Genomic DNA, 24,629 nt, shown 5'->3' with positions numbered 1-24,629 from the left:
TTCTTTCCAAGTGCTTAGTACAGCGCTCTGAGCACAGTAAGCGCTTAATAAATACGACTGACTGAATGAATACATTTCCCATCTCATGTGATTTTTCCAGCTTTGGGGGGAGTGGGACGGGGGAGATTTCTCCCATGTACTCGAGAACACTCAAGCGTCTCCATCCATCATCAATCGCATTTATTGAGCGCTTACTGTGTGCAGAGCACTGTACTAAGCGCTTGGGAAGTACAAATTGGCAACATATAGAGACGGTCCCTACCCAACAGTGGGCTCACAGTCCAGTTAGCAGAAAGTTCTCTACCCGAGCATTTTCAGTTTGTGGCTCGCGAACCGCCCCCCAGGTGTTCTGAAGAGAGGGAGAGAAGCAACCGATACCTCATTCAGCGTGTCACTGGAGTTTTGTTTCCATCTCCGTTGACTCCTTTTGGGAAACCAGGTGGACCGCATTTTTCAATGATGACACCTCAGTGGGGACAACATTTTTTCTGATGAAACTCAGGCATCACCCGCTGCTTCTTAGGGCATCACCATGAGTTAAAACTGCACTTTTAGTTTAGGGTCTCCAAGTTTGACCCTTGCTTAAGTGAGATATTCCTTTGAAGACATTTGGCCAAAGGAGCTGAATGAAATTGAAAGGGCAAGTTCGATCCTGCAAGGCCTGGCTTCTGCTTTTCTGTTGCCTAAAAAAGGAGAAAATGCATGTTAACGTTGCTGGAGTAGCACGGGGGTTAAAATCTCATCAGGATTTTTAAGCATAAAAAGTATTTTTAAGCATAAAAACACTCCCTCTGGTCTGAAGATCTTTCAATACATTTTCCTAGGGGAGCCCGACTAAATTCTCATACACTTAGAGTCACAACAGGGGGTTCAAGGAATAATGATATTAATTGATAATAATTGTTGTATGTGCCAAGCACTGTAATAATAATAATAATAATAATAATAATAATAGTATTTGTTAAGTGCTTACTATGTGCCAAGCACTGGGTGGGGGGGTGGGGGTGGGGGGGGAATACAAGGTAATCAGGTTGTCCCACATGGGGCTCACAGTCTTAATCCTCATTTTACAGATGAGGTAACTGAGGCACAGAGAAGTTAAGTGACTTGCCTAAAGTCACCCAGCTGACAAGCTGAGAAGCAGCAAGGCTCAGTGAAAAGAGCATGGGCTTTGGCATCGGAGGCCATGGGTTCTAATCCCAGCTCCGCCACTTGTCAGCTGTGTGACTTTGGGCAAGTCACTTCACTTCTCTGTGCCTCAGTTACCTCATCTGTAAAATGGGGATTAAGACTGTGAGTCCCACGTGGGACAACCGGATTACCTTGTATCTACCCCAGCGCCTAGAACAGTGCTTGGCACATAGTAAGTGCTTAACAAATGCCATCATCATTATTATTATTACTATTATTGACAGAGCCGGAATTAGAACCCATGACCTCTGACTCCAAAGCCTGTGCTCTTTCCACTGGGGCAGATGCAAGATAATCAGGTCCCACATGGGGCTTACAGTCTAAGTAGGAGGAAGAACAGATTCTGGATTTCCATTTTGCAGATGAGGGAACTGAGACCCAGAGAAATTGACTGATTTGCCTCAAGTCACCCAGCAGACAAGTGAGGGGGCCGGGCTTGAACCCAGGTCTTCTGACTCCCAGGACCAGAGTCTTACCACTAAGCAGCTTCTCAAGACAAGCGAGTCAACCCAAGAATATTTGGGACTTACTTACTGAGGTGTCTGAAGACTGTCCCCCTTCTCGACTGTGAGCCCACTGTTGGGTAGGGACTGTCTCTATATGTTGCCAACTTGTACTTCCCAAGCGCTTAGTACAGTGCTCTGCACACAGTAAGTGCTCAATAATTATGACTGATTGATTGCTGGTACTGGCAGCTCCACTGATGTTCCATGTTAGGGGTCGGTGGATCATTTTATCCACCAGCTCTGATGGCTATTAGTAGCATCCTCCTTCTTTTCAAATCCAGGCAAGTGATGTGGTTGCCATGGTAATGTGGCCTCGCTTGAAGGCTAGGCCAGAGGCCTTCATGATACATTGGCCTATCTGAATGTGTTTAAAAGAAAACCACATTTAGATCCTCAGAATCTATTCCTCCTGCCATATTCAACCTGCCCGTCCCAATCCGGATACGCAGAACACTGAGGATAAGTGTTTCGCGTTCATTTCTGAATGCATTCTCCTTTTTTTTTCTTCTTTCTTTCTGCAAGATTTACATCTTTCCCTAAAAAGGATTTTCACTGATCTCTGCAGAAGTTTATGAATTGCCTTCCTCCAGGAGTCTGGGGTTCAGGCATAAGGAGTTACTGTGCCAGAGTTTCACTCATTCAATCGTATTTATTGAGCACTTACTGTGTGCAGAGCACTGTCCTAAGCGCTTGGGAGGTACAAGTTGGCAACATATAGAGACGGTCCCTACCCAACAATCAATCAATCGTATTTACTGAGCGCTTACTGTGTGCAGAGCACTGTACCAAGCGCTTGGGAAGTACAGGTTGGCAACATATAGAGACAGTCCTTTCCCAACAGTGGGCTCACAGTCTAGAAGGGGGAGACAGACAACAAAACCAAACATATTAACAAAATAAAATAAATAGAATAAATATGTACAAATAAAATAGAGTAATAAATACATACATATATACATATATACAGGTGCTGTGGGGAGGGGAAGGAGGTAAGGCGGGGGGAAGGGGAGAAGGGGAAGAGGAAGGAGGGGGCTCAGTCTGGGAAGGCCAGAGTTCTACCAGAGCGTGTGGATTGACGACGGGTTCTGCGTAGGATGCAATGGCAGATTTAGGAAATGTTCTGACCAAACATGTGAGCCTGGATATAGCGTGATGTGATTTTTGGAAGACACAGCTGTGCACATGTGCAGAGCACTGTGCTGGGTGCTTATTGTGAATAAGGCACTGTGTTGGACACCCGCTGTGGACAGGGCGCTGTACTGGTTGCCTATTGTGGGCAGGGAACTGTGCATTATGCCCATTATGGATAAGACACTGTCCTGGCTGCTCTCTGTAGACCGGGCACCTATGGTGGACAAGGCCCTGGGCTGGGAGCCAACTATGAGCAAGGCACTGTGCTGGGTGCCCGTTATGGATAGGGCACTCTGCTGGGCACCCACTGAAGGCAGGGCACCGTGCTGGCTGCCCGCTTGAGAACAGACAACAGAAGTAAAAGACATAGTCTCTGTCCTCTAATGGACAAGGGCAAGGGGATGTAAATTGGCCAACATACAGAAGGGTGTGAGCCCATTGTGGGTGGGGATTGTTTCTATTTGTTGCTGAATTGTACTTCCCAAGCGCTTGGTACAGTGCTCTGCACACAGTAAGCACTCAATAAATACGACTGAATGAATAAATAAAATAGTAAGAGCATAGATGCAAAAGATAAAATGAACAAAAGAGTAAGAGCATAGATACAAAAGATAAAATAAACGACAACTCAAATAGCTAAAACGACCGAGATAGGCACGAGTGCTAAGGTGGCTGACACATAAAGTGCAGCAAAGTCTAACTCCTTCAAAGTCCGGAACTTGTGTTTTGCTCCTGTTGGTTTCCACTCCATTTGCCACTCAATAAATGTCACTGATTGACTGAGATCGGGGAGCAGCATGGAGAGACACTGTTGAAATTGTGGTTGCTTACATAAGAACCTTCATTTCAGTCTGGGTGATCTCTTTGCGTGTGGCAGTCAGAAAATTCTAGCTAAGGGGCTCTAATTACAGCATGTCATAAAAAAAGAGCAGGACAATTACTCTGTGTTTTGTGGCAACAAAGACAATCTACTGAGCAGCAGAGGTGAACCATATAATCGTCCTTACTGGCTAATTGCTGTACTGCTTGCCTACAAATGTAAACCTAATTACAGTTGTTTCTTGGAGGTCAGAGTTAAAGGAGTAAAAAGCCAGACAGTAGCTTGTGCTGTTTTAGGTTTTAAATGAAATTCCAATAGTTGCTCGGGGTATGCCTTTCTGAAACTCATTTTAAGTAAGGGCTCTCTGCAAGTGGTTCTCCTGCTAGAATGATGAGTTCTGTTTGCCACTTTGAAGGGACTGGTTGGAGTTTTCTGCTGCAAAGAAATGAGCCGAGAACCAACTAGAGAATATGGAGGAGGATGCAGTGAGCAGCTCAGGATGGAAAGTTTGTATCATCATCATCATCAATCGTATTTATTGAGCGCTTACTATGTGCAGAGCACTATACTAAGCGCTTGGGAAGTATCAGTGCAAACTCACCACCACCATGGCAGATCAGAATTGCAAGCTAGTCTAGGAATTCTGGGTGGACAGGTGACAACAGCAGCTTTTTTTTTTTCCCTCTATGGTCTTTGTTAAGCGCTTACTACATGCCAGGCACTAAACTAAGCACTACGTTTTCCATCGCCCAAACATGATTCCCTAGACTACTCCAAGCCAATGGGGTTCCCTACATTCATTCATTCATTCGATCGTATTTATTGAGCGCTTATTTTGTGCAGAGCACGGTACTAAGCGCTTGGGATGTACAAGTTGGCAACATATAGGGACGGTCCCTACCCAACAGTGCGCTCACAGTCTAGAAGGGGGAGACAGAGAACAAAACAAAACATATTAACAGAATAAAATAAATAGAATAAATATGTACAAGTAAAATAGAGTAATAAATACGTACAAACGTATATACATATATACAGGTGCTGCGGAAGGCGGTAAGGCAGGGGGGCCAGACTCTGCAAAATCCACCCGCTATTTGGGGAGAGCTCTCCAAATACCCACTCAGTTGGCTGGAGTTCATCATCATCATCAATTGTATTTATTGAGCGCTTACTATGTGCAGAGCACTGTACTAAGCACTTGGGAAGTACAAATTGGCAACATATAGAGACAGACCCTACCCAACAGTGGGCTTACAGTCTAAAAGGGGGATAATAATAGTAATGGCATTTATTAAGTGCTTACTATGTGCAAAGCACTGTTCTAAGCACTGGGGAGGTTACAAGGTGATCAGGTTGCCCCACAGGGGGCTCACAGTCTTCATCCCCATTTTACAGATGAGGGAACACAGAGAAGTGAAGTGACTGGTCCAAAATCACACAGCTGACAATTGGCGGAGCCGGGATTTGAACCCATGAACTCTGACTCCAAAGCCCGGGCTCTTTCCACTGAGCCACGCTGCTTCTCCCTGTCTGCACTGAGAGGCCTGGCGAGAACCGGGGCATTCTTGGACTATGCCCCATCCAGTGGCTGTTCAATCAGTGATATTTAATAATAATAATAACAATATTAATGGCAATTGTTAAGCACTTGCTATGTGCCACACACCGTCCCAAGCGCCGGGGCAGATACAAGGTCATCACGTTGTCCCATGTGGGGCTCACAGCAACCAATCCCATTTGACAGATGAAGGAACTGAGGCACAGAGAAGTGAAGTGACTTGCCCAAAGTCACACAGCTGACAAGTGGTGGAGTCAGGATTAGAACCCATGACCTCTGACTCCCAAGCCCGGGCTCTTGACACTATGCCAGACTGCTTCCCCTAAGACAATGTTAAGTGTATTGTTAAGTATATGCTATGTGCCAACCGCCGTACTGGGTTAGATGCAAGCTAATCAGATTGTTCACAGTCCATGTCCCACATGGGGCTCACAGTCTTAATCCGTTTTACAGATGAAGTAACTGAGGCACAGAGAAGTGAAGTGACTTGTCTGAGGTCACACAAGAGACAAGCGGCAGAGCCAGGAGTAAAACCTAGGTCCTTCTGACTCCCGGGATAGTGCTTTATCTTCTCTTACTGAACACTTATTGTGTGCAGAACACTGTACTAAGCATTTGGGAGAATACAATGCAAAAGGGTAGGTAGACATGCTTCCTGCCCACACAGAGCTTACAGTTTAGAGCGGGGAGATATACATTAAAATGAATTATGGATATTTAAGAGCTGCAGGGCTGAAGGTGGGGTGACTAGCAAGTGCTTAAATGATATAGATAGACGTGCACTGGGGAGGCAGAAAGAAGAGGCAGTAGGGAAAATGAAGGCTTTTTTGGGGAAGGCAGCTTGGAGGCTTTTGAAGGTGGGGAGAGTGGTGGTCTATCAAATTCGGAGGGGGGAGTTCCTGGCCAAAGCAGGCACACAGGCAAGGGGTACGAAGTGAGACAGACGAGATTGAGCTATAGTGAGCAGGTTGGCGATAGAGGAATAAAGTCTGCAGTCTGGCTTGTGGTAGGAAATCCGCACGGTAAGGTAGGAGGAGTAGACCTGACAGTGCTTTAAAGCCGATGGTAAGGAGTTTCTATTTGACGTGGAGGTGGATGAGCAACCCCTGGAGGCTTAGCACAGAGCTGAGAACTGAATTTTTTTGAAGAAAAATGATCCAGGCAGCAGGCTGAAGTGACGACTGGACTGGGGAGAGACAGGAAGTAGGGAGGTCAGGGAGAAAGTTATAAATATATTATTATTATTACTGTACTTGTTAAGCTCTTACTATGCCATGCACTGTTTCAAGCAGTGTTCTAAGGTTGATGCAGTAGTCAAAGTCATATGTAAATGCTTGGATCAGAGAGTAGCAGTTTGGATGGAGGGTAAAGGACATACTTAATCGATATTGGTAGAAGGTAGAGCCGACAGAATTTAGTGACAGATTGAATATGCAGGTGGAACGAGACGTGAGTTGAGAATAATGCCAAGGATATGGGTTTGGGAAAAGGGGAGGAGGTAGTGTTGTCTTCAGTGACGGGAAAGACGGGGGAAGGTCAGGGTTTGGATGAGGAGTTCCTTTTTGAGATGAGAAGGCATAGTAGCATTAGTGGAAAAGGAGTGGACTTACCCCACGGCCTTGCATCGCACAGGCAGAAAAGCTTTAAATCTCAGGCTGTAAGCTCACTGTGGGCAGGCAGGAAACACGTCTAACATGGTGTAGTCCATAGACCATCGGCCTGGGAATCAGAAGGTCATGGGTTCTAATCCCAGCTTTGCCACTTGTCTGCTATGTGACCTTGGCCAAGTCACTTCACTTCTCTGTGCCTCAGTTACCTCATCTGGAAAATGGGGATTGAGACTGAGCCCCACGTGGGACAGAGACTACGTCCAACCTGATTTGCTTGTATCCACCCCACCGCTACCCTTCTCAGGATCGCACCTGGAGAGTTTTCAGTACCCTACCCATCTCAGCTACAGAAGGGAGAGTCGAGCAGAGACCTACCCATTCCATTCTTAGATTAGGCAGTGGTTAGTGAGCGGAAGGCAACGTGCTGTAAATCAAAACTCACCTGTGCCGGGCGGCAGCAGCATGGAAGAGTGGTGGGTGGAGACTTGAGTTTACTGCACAGAAGGCAATGGTAAACTGCTTCTGTATTTTTACCAAGAAAACTTTGGACACACTCCAAAACGATTGCAGATGGAGAGTGGGACATTCTGGGAGAGATGCGTCCAGAAAGGACTCGACAGCATAAGCCAAGCCAACCCCAGCACTTAGTACACTGCCTGGTACATTGTAAGTGCTTAATAAATACCATAATAATAATCCAACGGGCACTGCTGAACTGCACTCTCCCAGACAGAACAGTGCTCTTCACACAGGAAGTGCTCAATAAATACCATTGGTTACTCCATCACCTATTCAGCCGTGAAGTGACCTTGGTGAATTTCATCAGAATAGCCAAATTTGTTCAGCAATTTCCAGAGATCGGGTTGGTTGGTGACTCGGTGAACCCAAGAGAGGTCCTGATGATTTCTTCATTTATCTGTCACTGTCCTACAAAGATCAAATCTCTTAGGCAGCCCTTTGGCCTGAAGCGACACTGATTTGGGTAGTACACAATTGACTGTTATTCCATATTTTGCCCTGATGAGTTCTGATTAGATCCTTGCCTGTTAATCCTGTAAAACAGTGAGACTCCCCAGGAATTTTCCCAATCAACCTGCTCCCCTTCTTGAAGATGGAGACAAGAGTAGTGTCTTTAATGACCTGTAGCACTTCCTCCGTTGCATGTGTAGAGGATTTCCGCAGAACTGCCATTCAATTCCGTGGCTTTTCCATTTCCCTGAACTGCGGTACCCCTGATCCCTTGGCTTTCTTGAGCACTGTTGTTAACTAAAAATTATGTAGAAAGGGAGCTGGAAAACAAGGATAATCCCCTGGGCATTGTATGGGGAACACCTCTCCCCGGCCGATTTTAATTCCATGTGGGCCCTCGGCTCTCTTTGTCATTACTGTTCGCGTGTTTTAGTAAAAAGATTAAAAACAAACCATAAGCAATCTTCTAGTTGTCATCTCCTTTCAAACTATCTTCTTGAAGACCACGAACAATCTTCCTTTCTCTCTAGGCACAATTGAGAGTAAATTGGAATAATTTCTTCAATTTCCACTGAGAAGGAATTGAGAGAAACTGGTTTTCCCCAAGTGTCTGTCTCCATTTGGCCTTCTCATACTAATAATTTTTTTTCATCATCCAAACTCTGAAAGAGGTGAGTTTCATTCCCTCATCAGACACTTAAACTTTGTGCGCCTGGGCTTCCTGTTGTTCTTTCAAGTTGGATGAAGCTGTGAAGCCAAATTCCTTAAAGAAAAAGGAACAGGCTACTTCCTAATGTTTTTTTTTTACTTCCTGAATCATTCTTAAGAAACGTTTTACATAGCAGTTAGCCGTAATACTGTGTACCGTCAAGTAGTCCTCTTGGCTTCTGATGACCTCTTTTTTACCTGCACTTTACAACAGTCATCAGCCAATACTGAAGAAATGGCTTTTCTCGCCATCCTTCCCCCTCAGAAAGCTGCGGTGGCCACTCCCAATAATAACTGTGATATTTGTACCAGGCACTGTACTAAGCACTGGAGTGGATACAAGCAAACTGGGTTGAACACAGTCCCTGTCCCACAATGGGCAGAATTCATCCTCATACTGCAAATGAGGTAACAGACACAGAGAAGTTAAGTGACTTGCCAAAGTCACACAGCAGACAAGTGGCAGAGCCAGGATAGAACCCAAATCCTGCTGACTCTCAGGGCCATGCTCTGCCCATCAGGCCATACTGCTTCTACCGATTTTAGCTTTGAAGCTACTGGGAATAAAATAAGCATCACTAGAATTCAGGAATGCTGTTTTGTAATTGCCTTTTGAGAGTCAGTGTTTGATGAACGGTCCCTACTCTGTCACACATGTTGGTTTGAAGGAAACTTGTTGAACGGGTAATTTGTCATTTCTTCCAATTCTGGCACACAGCTTATTTTGCCCATTCCAGTTGTTCGAATCTCTTCCTCCGGCTCCCACTATTGGTAAATTACTTGTCTGTCCACCCCATTAGATTGGAAACCCCTGCAGGGAACACATCATGTGTCTCTTGACCGTGGAACTCTCCCAAGCTCTAGTGCAGTGCTTCACACACACTGGGTACTCAGTAGGCACTCATAAATACTGATGACAGGGAAGTGGGGAGAAAAACCCTAGAACTGGTGCAGAGGAGAGAATTTCAAAGTAAATGATACCCTTCTCCTATCTAGGGGAAGCAGCATGGTTCAGTGGCAAGAGCCCGGGCTTTGGAGTCAGAGGTCGTGGGTTCAAATCCCGGCTCCGCCAATTGTCAGCTGTGTGACTTTGGGCAAGTCATTTAACTTCTCTGGGCCTCAGTTACCTCATCTGTAAAATGGGGATTAAAACTGTAAGTCCCCCGTGGGACAACCTGATCACCTTGTAACCTCCCCAGTGCTTAGAACAGTGCTGTGCACATAGTAAGCACTTAATACCATCATTATTATTATTATTATTAATGCCTCAGATTAGAGTGCCTGATACTGTAAGCTCTTCTTCGGGAAGCAGTATAGCTCAGCGGGAAGAGCACAGGCTCGGGAGTCAGAGGTCATGGGTTCTAATCCCAGCTCCGCTACTTGTCGGCTGTGTGACTTTGGGCAAGTCACTTAACTTCTCTGTGCCTCAGTTACCTCATCTCTAAAATGGGGATTAAGATTGTGAGCCCCACATGGGACAACCTGATCACCTTGTATCCCCCCGGCACTTAGAACAGTGCTTTGCACATAGCAAGCACTTAACAAATACCACTTTTTTTTTCTAGACTCCTTGTGGGCAGAGATCATCTCATCTCTACCAATTCTGTTGTACCGCACTTTCCCAAAAGCTGTGCATAGTGTTCTGCACAAAGTAAGGACTCAAGAAATACCACTGATTGACAATATCCAGAGACTGAAATTCCACATGCTTGTGGGACAGGGAGGCTGGAAACCCTCCATGCAGGTGGCCGGGTTCCCTTCTAAATGGCAAAATGCAGAAGCAACGTCAAACCTCGGGCAAACCAACTGTGCAGCCAGCCACGCTCGGTCCCTCTCAGAGATAGGAAGACAATCGGTGGAACAGAGTGATCGTTGCCCTAGAGAACACCCCGTGCTCATGGTTGGCTTCCAGCATGGCACGGAGGGTCGAGCATGGGCCTGGGAATCAGAAGGCTGTGGGTTCTAATCCTGACTATGCCATATGTCCACCGTGTGAGCTTGGGCAAGGCACTTCACTTCTCTGTGCCTCAGTTACCTCATCTGTAAAACGGGAATTGAGACTATAAGCTCCACGTGGGACAGGGACAGTGTTCTGATTTGCTTGTACCCACCCCAGCCTTTAGTACAGTGCTCGGCACACAGTACTTAATACCACTATTATTGATATTACTAATTTGCTATGATCCTCTCAGCCATGAATTCATCCAGCTCCGTCTGTAGTTTGGCCAAGACAATTCCTCATTGTAACAAATCCCATATGCTTACCACCCGCTGGATGAAGATTAGTTCCTTTTGTTTGTTCTGAAACTAAAAATTGCAGTAGCATTTTTTTCCAAATATGGTATTTAGCAAGTGCATACTATGTGTCTGAGCCCCTTCCTCCCAGACTGAGCCCCTTCCTTCCTCTCCCCCTCATCCCCCTCTCCATCCCCCGCATCTTACCTCCTTCCCTTCCCCACAGCACCTGTATATATGCATATATGGTTGTACATATTTATTACTCTATTTATTTATTTATTTATTTATTTTACTTGTACATATCTATCCTATTTATTTTATTTTGTTGGTATGTTTAGTTTTGTTCTCTGTCTCCCCCTTTTAGACTGTGAGCCCACTGTTGGGTAGGGGCTGTCTATATGTTGCCAATTTGTACTTCCCAAGCGCTTAGTACAGTGCTCTGCACATAGTAAGCGCTCAATAAATACGATTGATGATGATGTGTCAAACACTGTTCTACGTGCTGGGGTAAGTACAAGTTAATTAGGCAGGCCATGGTCCTTGTCCTGCATGGGGCTCACAATCTAAATAGGAGGGAGAATAGGTATTGAATCCACAGAACCCAAGTCCTTTGACTTCCAGCCCCATGCTCTTTCCACTAGGCCAGGCTGTTTGGTACAGTGCATTGTAGTCACGGGTTAGGAAGCAAAAAAATAACAGTGATATGTTCCCTGCCCACATTCAGCTTACACTCTAACAGGGGAATCAAAGGTAAAAATATTTTCAATGACAGTGGCCAAAATTAATAGATTGAGAGGACATAAATACTGAAGAGGGTGTAAAAAATTAAGTGCTGGAGTTAGCTCATCTGGTTCCAGGGATTGGGAAATTGAAACTGGTGAAGGATTATTTTGGAGGAAGGGGGACTTTAGGAAGGAATTAAATGTGGGGAGCACTGTAGTTAATGCTACGTGGATTCAGCATACTATTTTGGTGAATTCTGGAAAAGAAATGGAATGCTATGAAGTGTCCGCCAATCAAACTTGAGCACTGACCTGAAAAGGGTATCTTCAGACTCGGATGCTTGGGAAGACCCCTAATTTAGGGAATATTGGCTGTCTCAATTTTTAGGCTGCCCACTAAAGTTCAATAACACATGGTTGGCTTTGGTTCATCAGCCTCTCTCCTTCCTCAACCCTCTCCTCTTTCTCTCGCCTCTACCTCTAGGCTTTCCCCATCTTCCTCTCCTTTCCCCCCTCCTTCCCTCCCACTCCCCCATCTAGCCCCACTTAGACTGCATCACCCATCAATAATGTCTGGTTCTGGAACTCCTGTTCCTGTTTTTAGCTATTTTTGCTAGCACAATGCCTAATGAGACTTAGGTACCAAAGAAATCTACTTTATATAAAGATGTATTCAAAACAGTTTGGCAAAGGAAACATTCTACTTCCAAAAACAACAGCTTCAACATTTTTTCCCTAGACTACAAAACAGACAAATTAGAAAAATACAATTATACACAGAGAATTTACATTGTTAGGCATTGAAACTGATGCAGCAATCCCTGAAAAACAAAATAGGGCACCAATACAGACAACAATGTGTTAGTAACGGGTTCAGAGTCAAATTGACAAATGCACCATCTCAAAGGATTACTTATTACAGAACACTGAGAAAACAAAAATAAACCTGTTGGACATAGCTATCAATGAAAAGTCAGGTGCCTAAAGGGATAGAAAATTGTATATGCTTTGAAATAGTGAGTTCTGGGTGCCAGAGACCTAAGAACTATAAGGTTTAAAAAAGAAAACAAAAAAGGACCGATCTACTAAGCTTTCTTTCAATACTAGTGAAAAAACAAAAATCATGAATAAGGAATTTGGAAATAATTCTGCCTAAAACGGAGGGGCAATCTCTGACAATCTCCGAAGGGTTCCGATTAGCGGCTTCCCCGGCTCTACTTCTTCTCGGTTACCATTCTAACGTTCAGGAAAAACAGACACCAGAGGTTTTGGATGATTCTTGATCAGTCCACCGATGGTATCTACTGAGCGCCTCCTGTGAGCAGTGCACTGTACTTAGTACTTGGGAGAGTTCAATGTAACCCAGTTGGCAGACACGATCCTTTCCCACAAGAAGCTAGAGGAACCTGTCAACCACGGGAACAATTCTCATCTCCAGGGAATGTTGCTCAAGAAGAAATTTTGCAAGGGCGGGGGGGTGCAGTAGAGGTGAGTCTGAGTGGGTCACAAAGAGAAGAACGGGATTCTGAAAGAGATGGATCCTCCTGTTCATACAGGATCCCATCTTCATAATTCCCGAACGAGCAATCTCTACACAGAGTCATCAGTCCCCCCGCCAAGCCCTAGATGGTTCATTCATCCATTCGCGCCCTCATATTTATTGAGCACTTGTATGCAGAGCATTGTACTCAGCGTTTCGGAGAGTGCAATATAACAACAAACGGACATTCCCTGCCCACAACTGGGGTTCAGAAGGCATTGCTCTGACTAGAAAAGGCAGAAGAGCGAAACACTGTTGTGAGGACTCTTTCATCCCGATAAATAAAACGATTTGCGAGTTTTCTGGAGTCTCTGCCCTTACTGGGAACATACTCAAAATGGCTTAGCGTTTGTTCCACCCGAAAGCAACTTGCCTCATGCTGCGGGCTGAGCAGCTCCTCTCAACGAAAGTATCTAAAATGGCTCAAGGATATTCCCTAGGTCTACACAGCTGAGGCTCCAGGGAAGATGGGGCAGTGGTAAAATTCCCACTTATTGTGTCAGGCTAAGAATTTCTCGGACTCTGCACCCTGCACCAAAGTGATGCTGGAGTCTCCATTAAACCTGGTCTGGCATGGTATTTAGCTGCCCTGGAATACATAATCATTAAGGGTTACATACACATGTGTAGGGGTTTTTGTGCAGGCATGAGTGCGTGTTTGTATGTGTGAGACAATTCAGTAGATCTTGAGCGTCATCACACAGATCTATTCTTCACGCCAGGGACTGCAAGGCAGTGCCAGGAAAGTGATGTCAAGTTCACGACGGTGAAACGGATTAGCTTTCACAGCTGGGATCTGCTTTTTAAATCTTCAGAAGTGGTGGCCCGCTTTCACAGCTTCGATGTCGGAAATCAGGGTTCTGGCAAGGAATATGCCAAAAATCTGAAGCAAAAAAAAAAAGCCCGGTCAATGCTGGGGGTCTGAGGGAAGTAAGGAGGGAGGGATGAAAGGGAAGGAAGAAGGGAAGGGGAAAGGGAGGGAGGAAGGAAGGGATGGAGAGGAGAAGGGAAGGAAGAGGACACAAGAGAAATATCTTGCTATAATTTCCAAAAGACCAATGGTAAAATTAATAAAATCGGTTTCTGGTAGTTCTACGTCTTCTAAGTTCAGGCTCTCTCCCCAGGGAGAGAGCAAGTGATAAAAGTGGGGAACTTTTCTTCAAGGATTTAAATGGAGGAAAACTCACTGTCCACCACTATGCCACTAGTGATCAGCTATCAAGATTCATATTGGCAGAGGGGTGGGTCCATTCTTTGACTAATGAGCATCCTTGAAAAAGGCAGATATGCTCTGGAAAGGCCATTTCTTCTCAACCACAGTGCAGAGTAATCACTAGACAATTTGGATTCCGTTTTTAGAGCTTTAAAGTTTACTTTTATACTAAGTCACATATCAACATGGGAAGCAGCGTGGTCTAGTGAATGCAGCATGGCCCTGGGAGTCGGAAGGACCTGGGTTCTAATCCTGCCTCCTCCGCATCTCTGCTGTGTGATCTTGGGCAAGACACTTCACTTCTCTAGGCCTCAGTTACCTGGTCTGTCAAAATGGGGATTAAGAGTGTAAGCCCCATGTGGAACAGGGCCTGCGTTCAACCTGATTGTTTCTACTCCAGTTTGGCACATAGTAAGCACATAGCACAGTGCCTGGCACATAGTAAGCACTTAAATACCATAATAATAACAATTATTATTCTTATTCTTATTAAGTAGCATGGTCAAGTGGAAAGAGCAGCACAGGCCTAGGTGTCAGAGGAACTGGGTTCTAATACTGGCTCTGCCACTTGCCTGCTATGTGACCTTGGGCAAGTCCCTTACGCTCCTCTGTGCCTCAGTTCCCTCATCTGTAAAATGGGGATTAAATCCTAGTCCCTCCTACACCTTCCTAGACTATGAGCCTCCTGTGGGGCAGAGACTGTGGCTAATTATCTTAATTAATTAACTAATAATGGCATTTATTAAGCGCTTACTATGTGCAAAGCACTGTTCTAAGCACTGGGGGATACAAGGTGATGAGGTTGACCCATGTGGGCTCACAGTCTTCATCCCCATTTTACAGATGAGGGAACTGAGGCCCAAAGAAGTGACTTGAGTCACACAGCTGACAAGTGGCGGAGCCAGGATTTGAACTCATGACCTCTGACTCCAAAGCCCCGGGCTCTTTCCCACTGAGCCATGCTGCTTCCCTGATTATCTTGTATCTACCTCACGCTTAGTAAAGTGCTTGGCACACAGTTATACACTTGAATACCACGGCGGGGTGGGGGACAACAACAAAAAAAACCCACAAATGCGTCTAAGACAAAAGACAACTTCTTTAAAGTCATTTTGCCATGGCAGACATTAGCCTAACTGCAGATTCCTCACAGTTGGAGACTCCGTCCTCAGTGCCTTGCACCCACCTGCAATAATGAGATGGCAATGAAGACTCCTGCCACAATATAGATGTTTCGCGGTAGCCAGCCTTCCAGAGCAGGAATGCAGCCTTTGATAAAAATGGACTCATCCCACTTGTTCTTGGCCTAGTTATGAGGGAGGGGGAGGAAGAATTACAAAACAGATTCATTTGCAGACATTCAAAAATGTCCCAATTTGGGGAGTAAATCATAGCTTTAGCTCAGCGAAATGTAAAGGGGTGCAAGACAAGAGGCCATAGGGTATGCAACAGGTATCCTTTTGTATCCTTTGACCATTCCCTCTCCCCCTTTACTTCCCCTTTAGTTGCAAACCCCTTTGGGGCCAGGGACCATGTCTGACTGAGTCCGTTGTTGGGAAGGGACCGTCTCTATATGTTGCCAATTTTTACTTCCCAGGTGCTCAGTGCTCTGCACACAGTAAGCACTCAATAAATACAATTGAATGAATGAATGAATGATTCTCCCCCTCGCATTACTTCCTAGCACTCTGTAGACAGCTTTGCACCTGCGACATGCAAGAATGGTGCCGTTCTGAAAGAAGAGGTGGGAGCTTCTGTTGATTTGAGATTGGGCGCTGCGGGACACACCCGAGGTGTCGGGGTTGGATGGCGGAAGCAGCCCGCCCTCCGAACGACACTGTAGAAGACCGGGCACCCATTGCAGGAGGACAGGAGCATCCCCCCGACGAACCAAACCACGTGGGCAATGCTATTATCACCCCCTTTGTCTGCTCCCTCCCCTCCACAGTCCAATGGGGGATGGAGGCCGATTAATGGGGGCATCTCCCCGCCCAGCGACACGGCCAGATGGGAATCAACCCCATGTCCCGCAGCAGTGGAGGGAAGATCTGTTAGACCCCGGCGGGCGCTGCGGGTCCTCCCCTTCTAGACTGCAAGTTTGCTGTGGGAAGGGAATATATCTGATTATTGTTGAACTGTACTCTCCCAAGCGCTTAGTACAGTGCTCTGCACAAAGGAAGCGCTCAAATACCACTGACCGACCCACTGACCAGGGACTATGGCCTGGGGCACTGAGGACCACCTCCTTCCAAGGGCTATTTTGCAAATCTATTTTAAAGTCTTAATACTCTAATCCATAACCTTACTGTGGGCAGGGAATGTGTCTACCAACTCTGTTACACTGTACTTTCCCAAACACTCAGTACGTTGTTCTGCACGCTGTAAGTGCTCAATAAACACCATCATTTAAGTTGTATGTCTTTTTCGTTGGCTTATCCCTGCTTTCTATGTCTGGTCTCTCCAACTTGGACTGCGAATCGCCGGGGGCGGTGGTGTAGGGGGCTGTGTCTGAACTCTTTGTTTTGTGCATGCTCCGGTGTTTTGAACATGGTACAGAACACATAATAGATGCCATTCTCAAGGAGACTAGACCACTGTTCCAATGGGAGAGTTTAGAAGGTACGTATGCATCACTGGTGGAGTGCAGAGGGGTGGGTATAACTTATAGGAAGTAAGAGAATAATTCTCCAAATAGGCAAATGTACACCTCCGTTATGACTCTGAAGAAAATCTCTATTCATACATATTCTACATATCTATTCTATTTATTTACATATCTATTCTATTTATTTTATTTTGTATACATATCTATTCTATTTATTTATTTTATTTTGTTAGTATGTTTGGTTTTGTTCTCTGTCTTCCCCTTTTAGACCGTGAGCCCACTGTCGGGTAGGGACTGTCTCTATATGTTGCCAATTTGTACTTCCCAAGGGCTTAGTACAGTGCTCTGCACACAGTAAGCGCTCAATAAATACGATTGATGATGATGATCTCTGTGTGTAGGACCACTGTACACCCTGGGCGGGAATCTAATGAGAAGGTTCACGAGAAGCAGCGTGACCTAGTAGACAGAGAGCAGGCCTAGGAGTCAGAAGGACCTGGGTTCTAATCCCGGCTCTGCCATTTGTCCACTGGGTGATCCTGGGCAAGTCACTTCCCTTTTCTATGCCTTGATTCCCTCACCTGTGAAATGGGGATTAAGACTGTGAGCCCCGCAAGGGACGGGGACTGTATCCAACCTGATTAGCTGTAACCACCCCAGCACTTAGTTCCATACCTGGTACATAGTAAGTGCTTAAATATCATAAAAAAAAGTTCATGAAATCTGCAAAATACTGTTCAAGGACAAAGCTCAGCTTCATAGCCAGAATTAAATATCTCCAGGAAAAATGTGAATCAATCAATCAATCAATCGTATTTATTGAGCACTTAATGTGTGCAGAGAACTGTACTAAGCGCTTGGGAACTACAAGTTGGCAACATATAGAGATAGTCCCTACCCAACAGTGGGCTCACAGTCTAAAAGGGGGAGACAGAGAACAAAACCAAACATACTAACAAAATAAAATAAATAGAATAGATATGTACAAGTAGAGTAATAAATATGCACAAACATATATATATATAGAAGCCTTCACTGGAAATTGGTTCTGGGGCAAAATTAGCCTTACAGATTATACGGAGTCTGCAGGACAGAGCTGGGTCATGGACTGAGATTTGCCTAAATCATTCATTTTGATTTCTCTGAGTTTAGTTTTGGGCAGAACAGAGCAAATAAAGCCAAAGCAAAAACAAAAAAAATTTTAATCACAAGGAAAGCCTTTATTGACTCAGAATAACTTTTTCAAGGCCCCTTTACACCTACACTTGCGTCTCTTTCTTCATTATAAAGTTATTGGCGAGCTAAATTAGGAGACGGGGCAAGAAGCAACAAAAATAACTATTAAGAAACACTTCAAACTACATGTAAAAGGTTCTCACCAGATTTCTGACATCATATCCACATTGCGTATTCACAACCTTTTGCTGTAAGAGAAGAGGTTAAAGAAATTAACTTTTCTTAATTACCACGGGTTCACGTGAGGCTTCAGAGAGAGGCCGAGGGAGAAACTCAGTAGCTCATAAATTGTGTAGATGCCTTCATCTAGCAGGCCAGCCCTACTTCACTCATGTTCAATCTCTGCAAGTGTTTTAGAGACTAAGTGGTAGAGCTACGCAGAGGAAAAAATATTGTAGAGGCAAATGGAATTGCTCACGATGGACAGGGAGCGTCTCTACCAACCCCCTTGCATTGTACTCACCCAAGCGCTTAGTACAGTGCTCTGCACACAGTAAACCCTCAATAAACACCATTGATTGATTGAGTCGGAGGTTCAGCTACAGTTTGGAGACTGAGGCGCTGTGATTTTTAACTCTGGTTCTGTCACAATTTTCCTCATCAAGAAAATAAAAGATGATATGATGGAATATTCTCTCAGAGTACTTGCTTATCGCAGTTATATTATATAACCAAATAAACCATTATGGCCTTGGCTCTGAATAAACTTAGGCCCAATTTTGGTCTCCCACTTTGCAATGACCTCAGAAGGAGCACCTCAACAGCATAAGCCTTACGCTGTACTCTCCCAAGCGCTCAATATAGTGTTCTGTACATTGTAAGCCCTCAAAAAACCCCACTGATTGTTACCACTGTTTGAACCATTTGTTTTGGCTTATTTGGAGACAGGAGAATTGCATCAACCATTTAAATGGGTCCTCAAATTCCACTATCCCAGCAATCAAAAATGACATTTTGAAAATAAAGGCAAAGGAAAACCACACGCAAAAAAGATGGTCCTCACTTTCTGCCACCATCCCGGGACATAGATTTTTTAAGGGGTGTGAGTGCTCAAGTCTGAACTCGGGCTCACCAAAAAGAAAGGAAGACCCCTATACAATCAAAAACTTAACCTCCCCATCCACCCAATTACTGCCAGAAGCGTAAGAAATCTCCTCCACTCCCAGGAGAAAACGTGTTATTTCACTCTCTACCCACCTCTGCAAAACACCCCGACTCGAGCCGACTCCTCCAGAGCCCTTTCACATTGCTTTCCGCGGCCCAAAACCTTTAACTGGTTCCGAGTCCCATGTCAACAACCCGGAGTCTTGCCACTACAGGAGTGAACGTTTAAGTACGGTGACCCCCTGTGATAAACAGCACCGCGAAGTTTCCATCATAGATGGCAAGAACTCACCGCAGGATCGGGGACACAGCAGGAAAAGGGGACGCCACATTTTTCCCGGCTATAGCTTTCTCCGCTGCAGTTGAAGTAGACGTTGAGGTCCCAGTCTTCGGGGCCGTAAGCTCCGCAGCACTGGTTCTGCAACGAGAATAATCAGGGTACCGTCAGAGGCCCGGTGGCAAGCAGCGGCAGCAGGCCGCGTCCCACGCCTTCAACCTCCGCCACTTTGTGGGGAGGGGAGAATGCCGGCGTTGGAAGATGGCCATCTCCTTTCACCTCCATCGCACTAGTCCAAGAGAACCCTGCCATGTAGCTGTGCTGTTTCTAAAAAATAAAGTTGAGAATCCACCTTAGAAAGTCTGACACCAACAGTGGCTTTGACCAAGCATGGGGGTTAAGATTGTGAGCCCCATGTGGGACAACCCGACTACCTTATAGCTACCCCAGTGCTTAGAGCAGTGCATAGTAAGCGCTTAACAAATACCACATTTATTCTTATAAACTTCTGTGCTGACACACTAGTTTCTACAAATAAAGCTAATGCCGCCCACATTTTCGCGGGTTATAAAAAGACACCTTTCAGGAAAACAAAATTCTTCTAAAATTCTCCGTGTCTTAGGTTCTGGTGTCACCAACCAGGCAATGGGATGCAGGGAACACTTAATCTAGGCAGAACATTGTACTAGGCATTAGAGACAGCACAATGGAAGTGCAAGTCAGCCCCTCCCTTCAAGGAGCTTCCGATTTTATCAGCAGCCTAAATTGGACAATCGCGGTGGCAGCAGAGGGAAAAACGGATTATGTAAAAATGAATAAATGAATAATAAAGGGCATAAATACATTATGATGTGCACAAGGGCCTGGCTTCGTGGAAAGAGAGCAAAACTGGGAGTCACAAGACCCATCGCCTAGTCTGAGTTCTGCCTACCGGCCTGCTGAAAAATGAGGATAAGGATAGACTGTGATTGATTGAAGCCTCTCTTCCAAGGCAATCCCTATGATTCAGCTTACTGCAGATTTAAATTACCAGTCCATTACTGACATACCCTGCATATATGTATATATGTTTGTACATAGTTATCACTCCATTTATTTATTTATTTTACTTGTACATATCTATTCTATTTATTTTATTTTGTTAATATGTTTGGTTTTGTTCTCTGTCTCCCCCTTCTAGACTGTGAGCCCACTGTTGGGTAGGGACTGTCTCTATATGTTGCCAACTTGTCCTTCCCAAGCGCTTAGTACAGTGCTCTGCACATAGTAAGCGCTCAATAAATACGATTGATTGATTGATTGATTGACAGAGGCTGGGCCCAGTCTCAGAATGCTGTATCTATCCTTGCCAAACGCACACCGCAACATGGCCTTGAGGGAAAAGGACAAGACTGGGTGTCAAGAGGGCCTGGATTTTAATCCAGGCTCAGCCACTTGCTGTGTGACCACGGGCAAGTCACCTAACTCCTCAGTTTCCTGTTCTCCCTCCTACTAAGGTACTGAGACAAGGACGGTTTCTCATCTGATTTTCCTGAACACACTTGGCACAGAGTAAGGACTTAGCACCAAAGTTATTATTATGCTATGTGCTTAATAGATGACAGAAATTAGTCAGCCCTCTGATCCGTGGGGTTCTCATGAGCACTCCACTGAGGAAATTGCATGTTGCAGTCTGTGCTTCCTGACCAGAGTCATGTGTATGTGTCCAATTGTTTCTTTCAACGTGAGCTCATTGTCTCAAACTTGCTCTGCCAGATGAACCTTTCCTAATTTTCCTACTGCGCTTTACTCAAAACACACAGGGGAAAAAAAAAAAACTGTATTAAAGGTAGCTGCTGAGAAGCTATGCCATGGAATCGTGGAAACTAGTTGGGGGAGACCTCCTACAAGGGGTGGGTTTACCAGTGGGTTTTTCAGGGACCCCCTAGAGATGGAGCAGGATGCGGTCTCGAAGATTGGAAGGGGACAGAGACTGGGGCAAAGGGAACAGCACATAACACGTAACTGTGGGATTTGCTAAGCACTTACTATGTGCCAAGCACTGTACTAAGCGCAGGGGTAGATACAAATTCATCAGGTGCCCATGGGGCTCATATGTAGGAGTGATAACAGGTACCGAATCCCCATTTTCCATATGAGGGAACTGAGGCCCAGAGAAATGAAGCGACTTGCCCAAAGTCAACCAACAGACAAATGATAGAGGTAGATTAAGAACCCAGGTCCTCTAATTCACAGGCCTGTGCTGTATCTACTAAGCCCCACCGCTTCTATGCAATGGATCAGAGACTGAAGGATAGAGAGGGAGGTCATGTACAGGTAGTTTGGGAGGATCAGAGAGTGCAAGCTGGGGCGTAGCACGCAAAAGAAATTGGCTACTTAAGGAGACCTGGGAGAGCCACTTGAAACCAATAACGAGGAGCAAAGTGGACAGCCATTAAATCTTAATAAGCAGAGTGGTGTATTTTGGGTGACGTTTTAAGGCTATGATCTGGGTAGCAGAGGGGACTGAAGAGGGCACAGGTGGGAGAAAGGAAGACCGAAGAGGCGGTTCACACCACAGCCCACTTAGGCTACTTTGAGAACTTGAACCAGGAAGGTTCATTTATTTATTCATTTATTTATTTTACTTGTACATTTCTATCCTACTTATTTTATTTTGTTGGTATGTTTGGTTCTGTTCTCTGTCTCCCTCTTTTAGACTGTGAGCCCACTGTTGGGTAGGGACTGTCTTTATGTGATGCCAATTTGTACTTCCCAAGCGCTTAGTACAGTGCTCTGCACATAGTAAGCACTCAATAAATACGATTGATTGATTGATTGATTGATTGAAGGAGCAGAAGTGGTTAGAACAGGGCCCTGGGAGTCAGAAGGACCTGGGTTCTAATCCCAGCTCCGCCACTTGTCTGCTGTGTGACCCTGGGTAAGTCACTTCTCTGTGCCTCAGTTTCCTCATCTGCACAATGGGGAATAAGACTGTGAGCCCCATGTGGGACTTGGACTGAACCCAACCTGACTGTATCTACCCCAGTGGTTAGTACAGTGCCTGGCACGGAGTAAGCACTTAAATACCGTTTAAAAAATGAAAAAAAAAAAGGCAGGTGGCTGTAAGGGTGGAGTGGAAGAGATTTATATGGGAAATATTGTGGAGGGGAACATGGTAAGACATCGACAAAGCGAGAGGTAAAACACAGAAAAATCAAACATGACACCAAGAGTGCCTGGAATAGAGAGAATGGTGATATCAACTGCAATGGGAAAGTCAGGAGGAGTACATAATAATAATAATAATAATAATAATAATAATAATAATGGCATTTATTAAGCACTTGCTATGTGCAAAGCACTGTTCTAAGCGCTGGGGGGGATACAAGGTGATCAGGTTGTCCCACGGGGCTCACAGTCTTAATCCCCTTTTTACCGATGAGGCAACTGAGGTCCAGGGAAGTGAAGTGACTTGCCCAAAGTCACCCAGCTGACAATTGGCGGGGCCGGGATTTGAACCCATGACCCCTGACTCCAAAGCCCGGGCTCTTTCCACTGAGCCACACTGCTTCTCTAGTATGTTCAGGCGTATGGTCAGGAGGGGCGACGAGCAGCTTTATTCAGTGGAAAGAGCACCCGCCTGGAAGTCAGGAGACCTGAGCTCTAAACCCAACTCTGCCACTCTGCCTTGTGACCATAGGCGAGTTACTTAACTTCTCTGGTCTTCATTTTCCTTATCTGTAAAATGGAGCTTTAGTTCCTGTTCTACCTCCCACTAGGCTTTGAGCGTTTGCTCCCACCGCCCCCCTTTTTTGGTGATATTTTTTAAGCCTTTACTCTGTAGCAAACACTATTCTAGACACTTGGGAAGAGCAATCAACCATATTTATTGCATGCTTACTGTGTGCAGAGCACTCTAATAATAATTGTGGCATTTGTTAAGCGCTCACTATGTGCCAGGCGCTGTACTAAGGCGTTTGGGAGAGTACACTATAACAGAAATGGTAGACGCACTCCCTCCACACAATGAACGAGCTTACAGCCTAGAAGGGGAGAACTCCATCACTTCCTCCTACCTGTAGTCCCCCACTAGACTGTAAGCTCCTTGAGGATAGGGATTATGTACACTCATTCAATCGTGCTTAGCAGAGTGCTCACAGTAAGCGTTCAGTCAGTACTACTGATTTATTTGCTCAGAAGTCCTGGAGACAAGAAAGAGGACATGTGGTAATACAGAGGAAGTAAGGGGTTGGAGACTACTTGGGAGGCATCCACACAGAAGAACCCTTGTTCTGTTCTTACTCTGTACACACTTAGAGCAATTCCCCTTGATTCTTTTTCAAGTTTTTGTTATCTCCTTAGAAAAACTTCCTGTGGAAACTGTGGCTCTCAACAGCGCTTAGAACAGTGCTTTGCACATAGTAAGCGCTTAATAAATGCCATCATTATTATTACCAACTGGGACATGCTGATTTACACTGGGTGGAGCGGACTGACATCCTGAGTATTTTCTGTAGCTCTGGTGGGTCTCACCAGCTCCTCATGTCTGGTTCTTAGAGCCCCCAAGGACCCCAGGACCCAAAAATTCTTCGGTGGATTCCGTTCGGAACGATTGCACTGCCTTTGGGAAAGGCCTCTAGTGTGAGCCCATGTCCATCTCATCCCTGGTTTATTACACAGCCCTGAGAATACAGACTGGAATGACTTGAGATTGTTAGTCTTACAAAAGTTCACCCGGTTCTGTCGCCCCAAGAAGCCGACTCCGTACGCTTAGGGCACAAACGGAAACCACAAAACAGGAGCAACACTTTCAGGGACTCAGGAAGCTATCTGATTGTTTTTCTAGGATCTTAAGCAGCCCAGTGCCTTCCCACGCAACCCCATCTGAAGTTACCAAATCAGGTAATATACTAAATGGAATTTCCAGACCTACCTTAGCCTCAGCAATCTCTGCTTATCGTCCAGCTGAGGGTCCTGTCCACGAGGACTTGAAATTAGATTCTGAGAAAGGGGCTGGGGAGTGTATCAGTCTTAGGCCCTTCTTTAAGAGCATTACTTTTCCACCAACAGCCCCGATATTATTAGTGATCCTTCACAGGGATTATTCAGCTCAAGGCCTTCTCTTAAATTACAACCCTGTCCTCCTTTACTCTGAGAGGATGCAGGCGATCTGTTGGATTACTGGTTTGTTTCAGATGACCTTTGGGTCTCGGGCGTAA

General features: G+C 45.3%; 1 protein-coding gene across 1 annotated transcript in view; it reads right to left on the bottom strand.

Moving 5' to 3' along the window:
• Positions 1–12,093: 12,093 nt before the first annotated feature.
• The window catches only part of TSPAN14 (tetraspanin 14), a 75,311-nt gene continuing 62,775 nt past the window's right edge, over positions 12,094–24,629 (bottom strand). The window contains exons 6-9 of the mRNA XM_038744084.1: positions 19,444–19,569; positions 18,191–18,235; positions 15,393–15,512; positions 12,094–13,876 (exon numbers count right to left, since the gene is read on the bottom strand). Of these exons, the coding sequence (XP_038600012.1) occupies positions 13,805–13,876; positions 15,393–15,512; positions 18,191–18,235; positions 19,444–19,569 (363 nt within the window). The 3' untranslated portion in view covers positions 12,094–13,804. The remainder of the gene's footprint in view (positions 13,877–15,392; positions 15,513–18,190; positions 18,236–19,443; positions 19,570–24,629) is intronic.

Source organism: Tachyglossus aculeatus, chromosome 3 (assembly GCF_015852505.1).
Source record: "Tachyglossus aculeatus isolate mTacAcu1 chromosome 3, mTacAcu1.pri, whole genome shotgun sequence".
In the NCBI taxonomy this organism is placed as follows: Eukaryota; Metazoa; Chordata; class Mammalia; order Monotremata; family Tachyglossidae; genus Tachyglossus; species Tachyglossus aculeatus.
The sequence above is the reverse complement of the archived record's forward strand: the minus strand, read 5'-3'. Positions and strand labels throughout refer to the sequence as shown.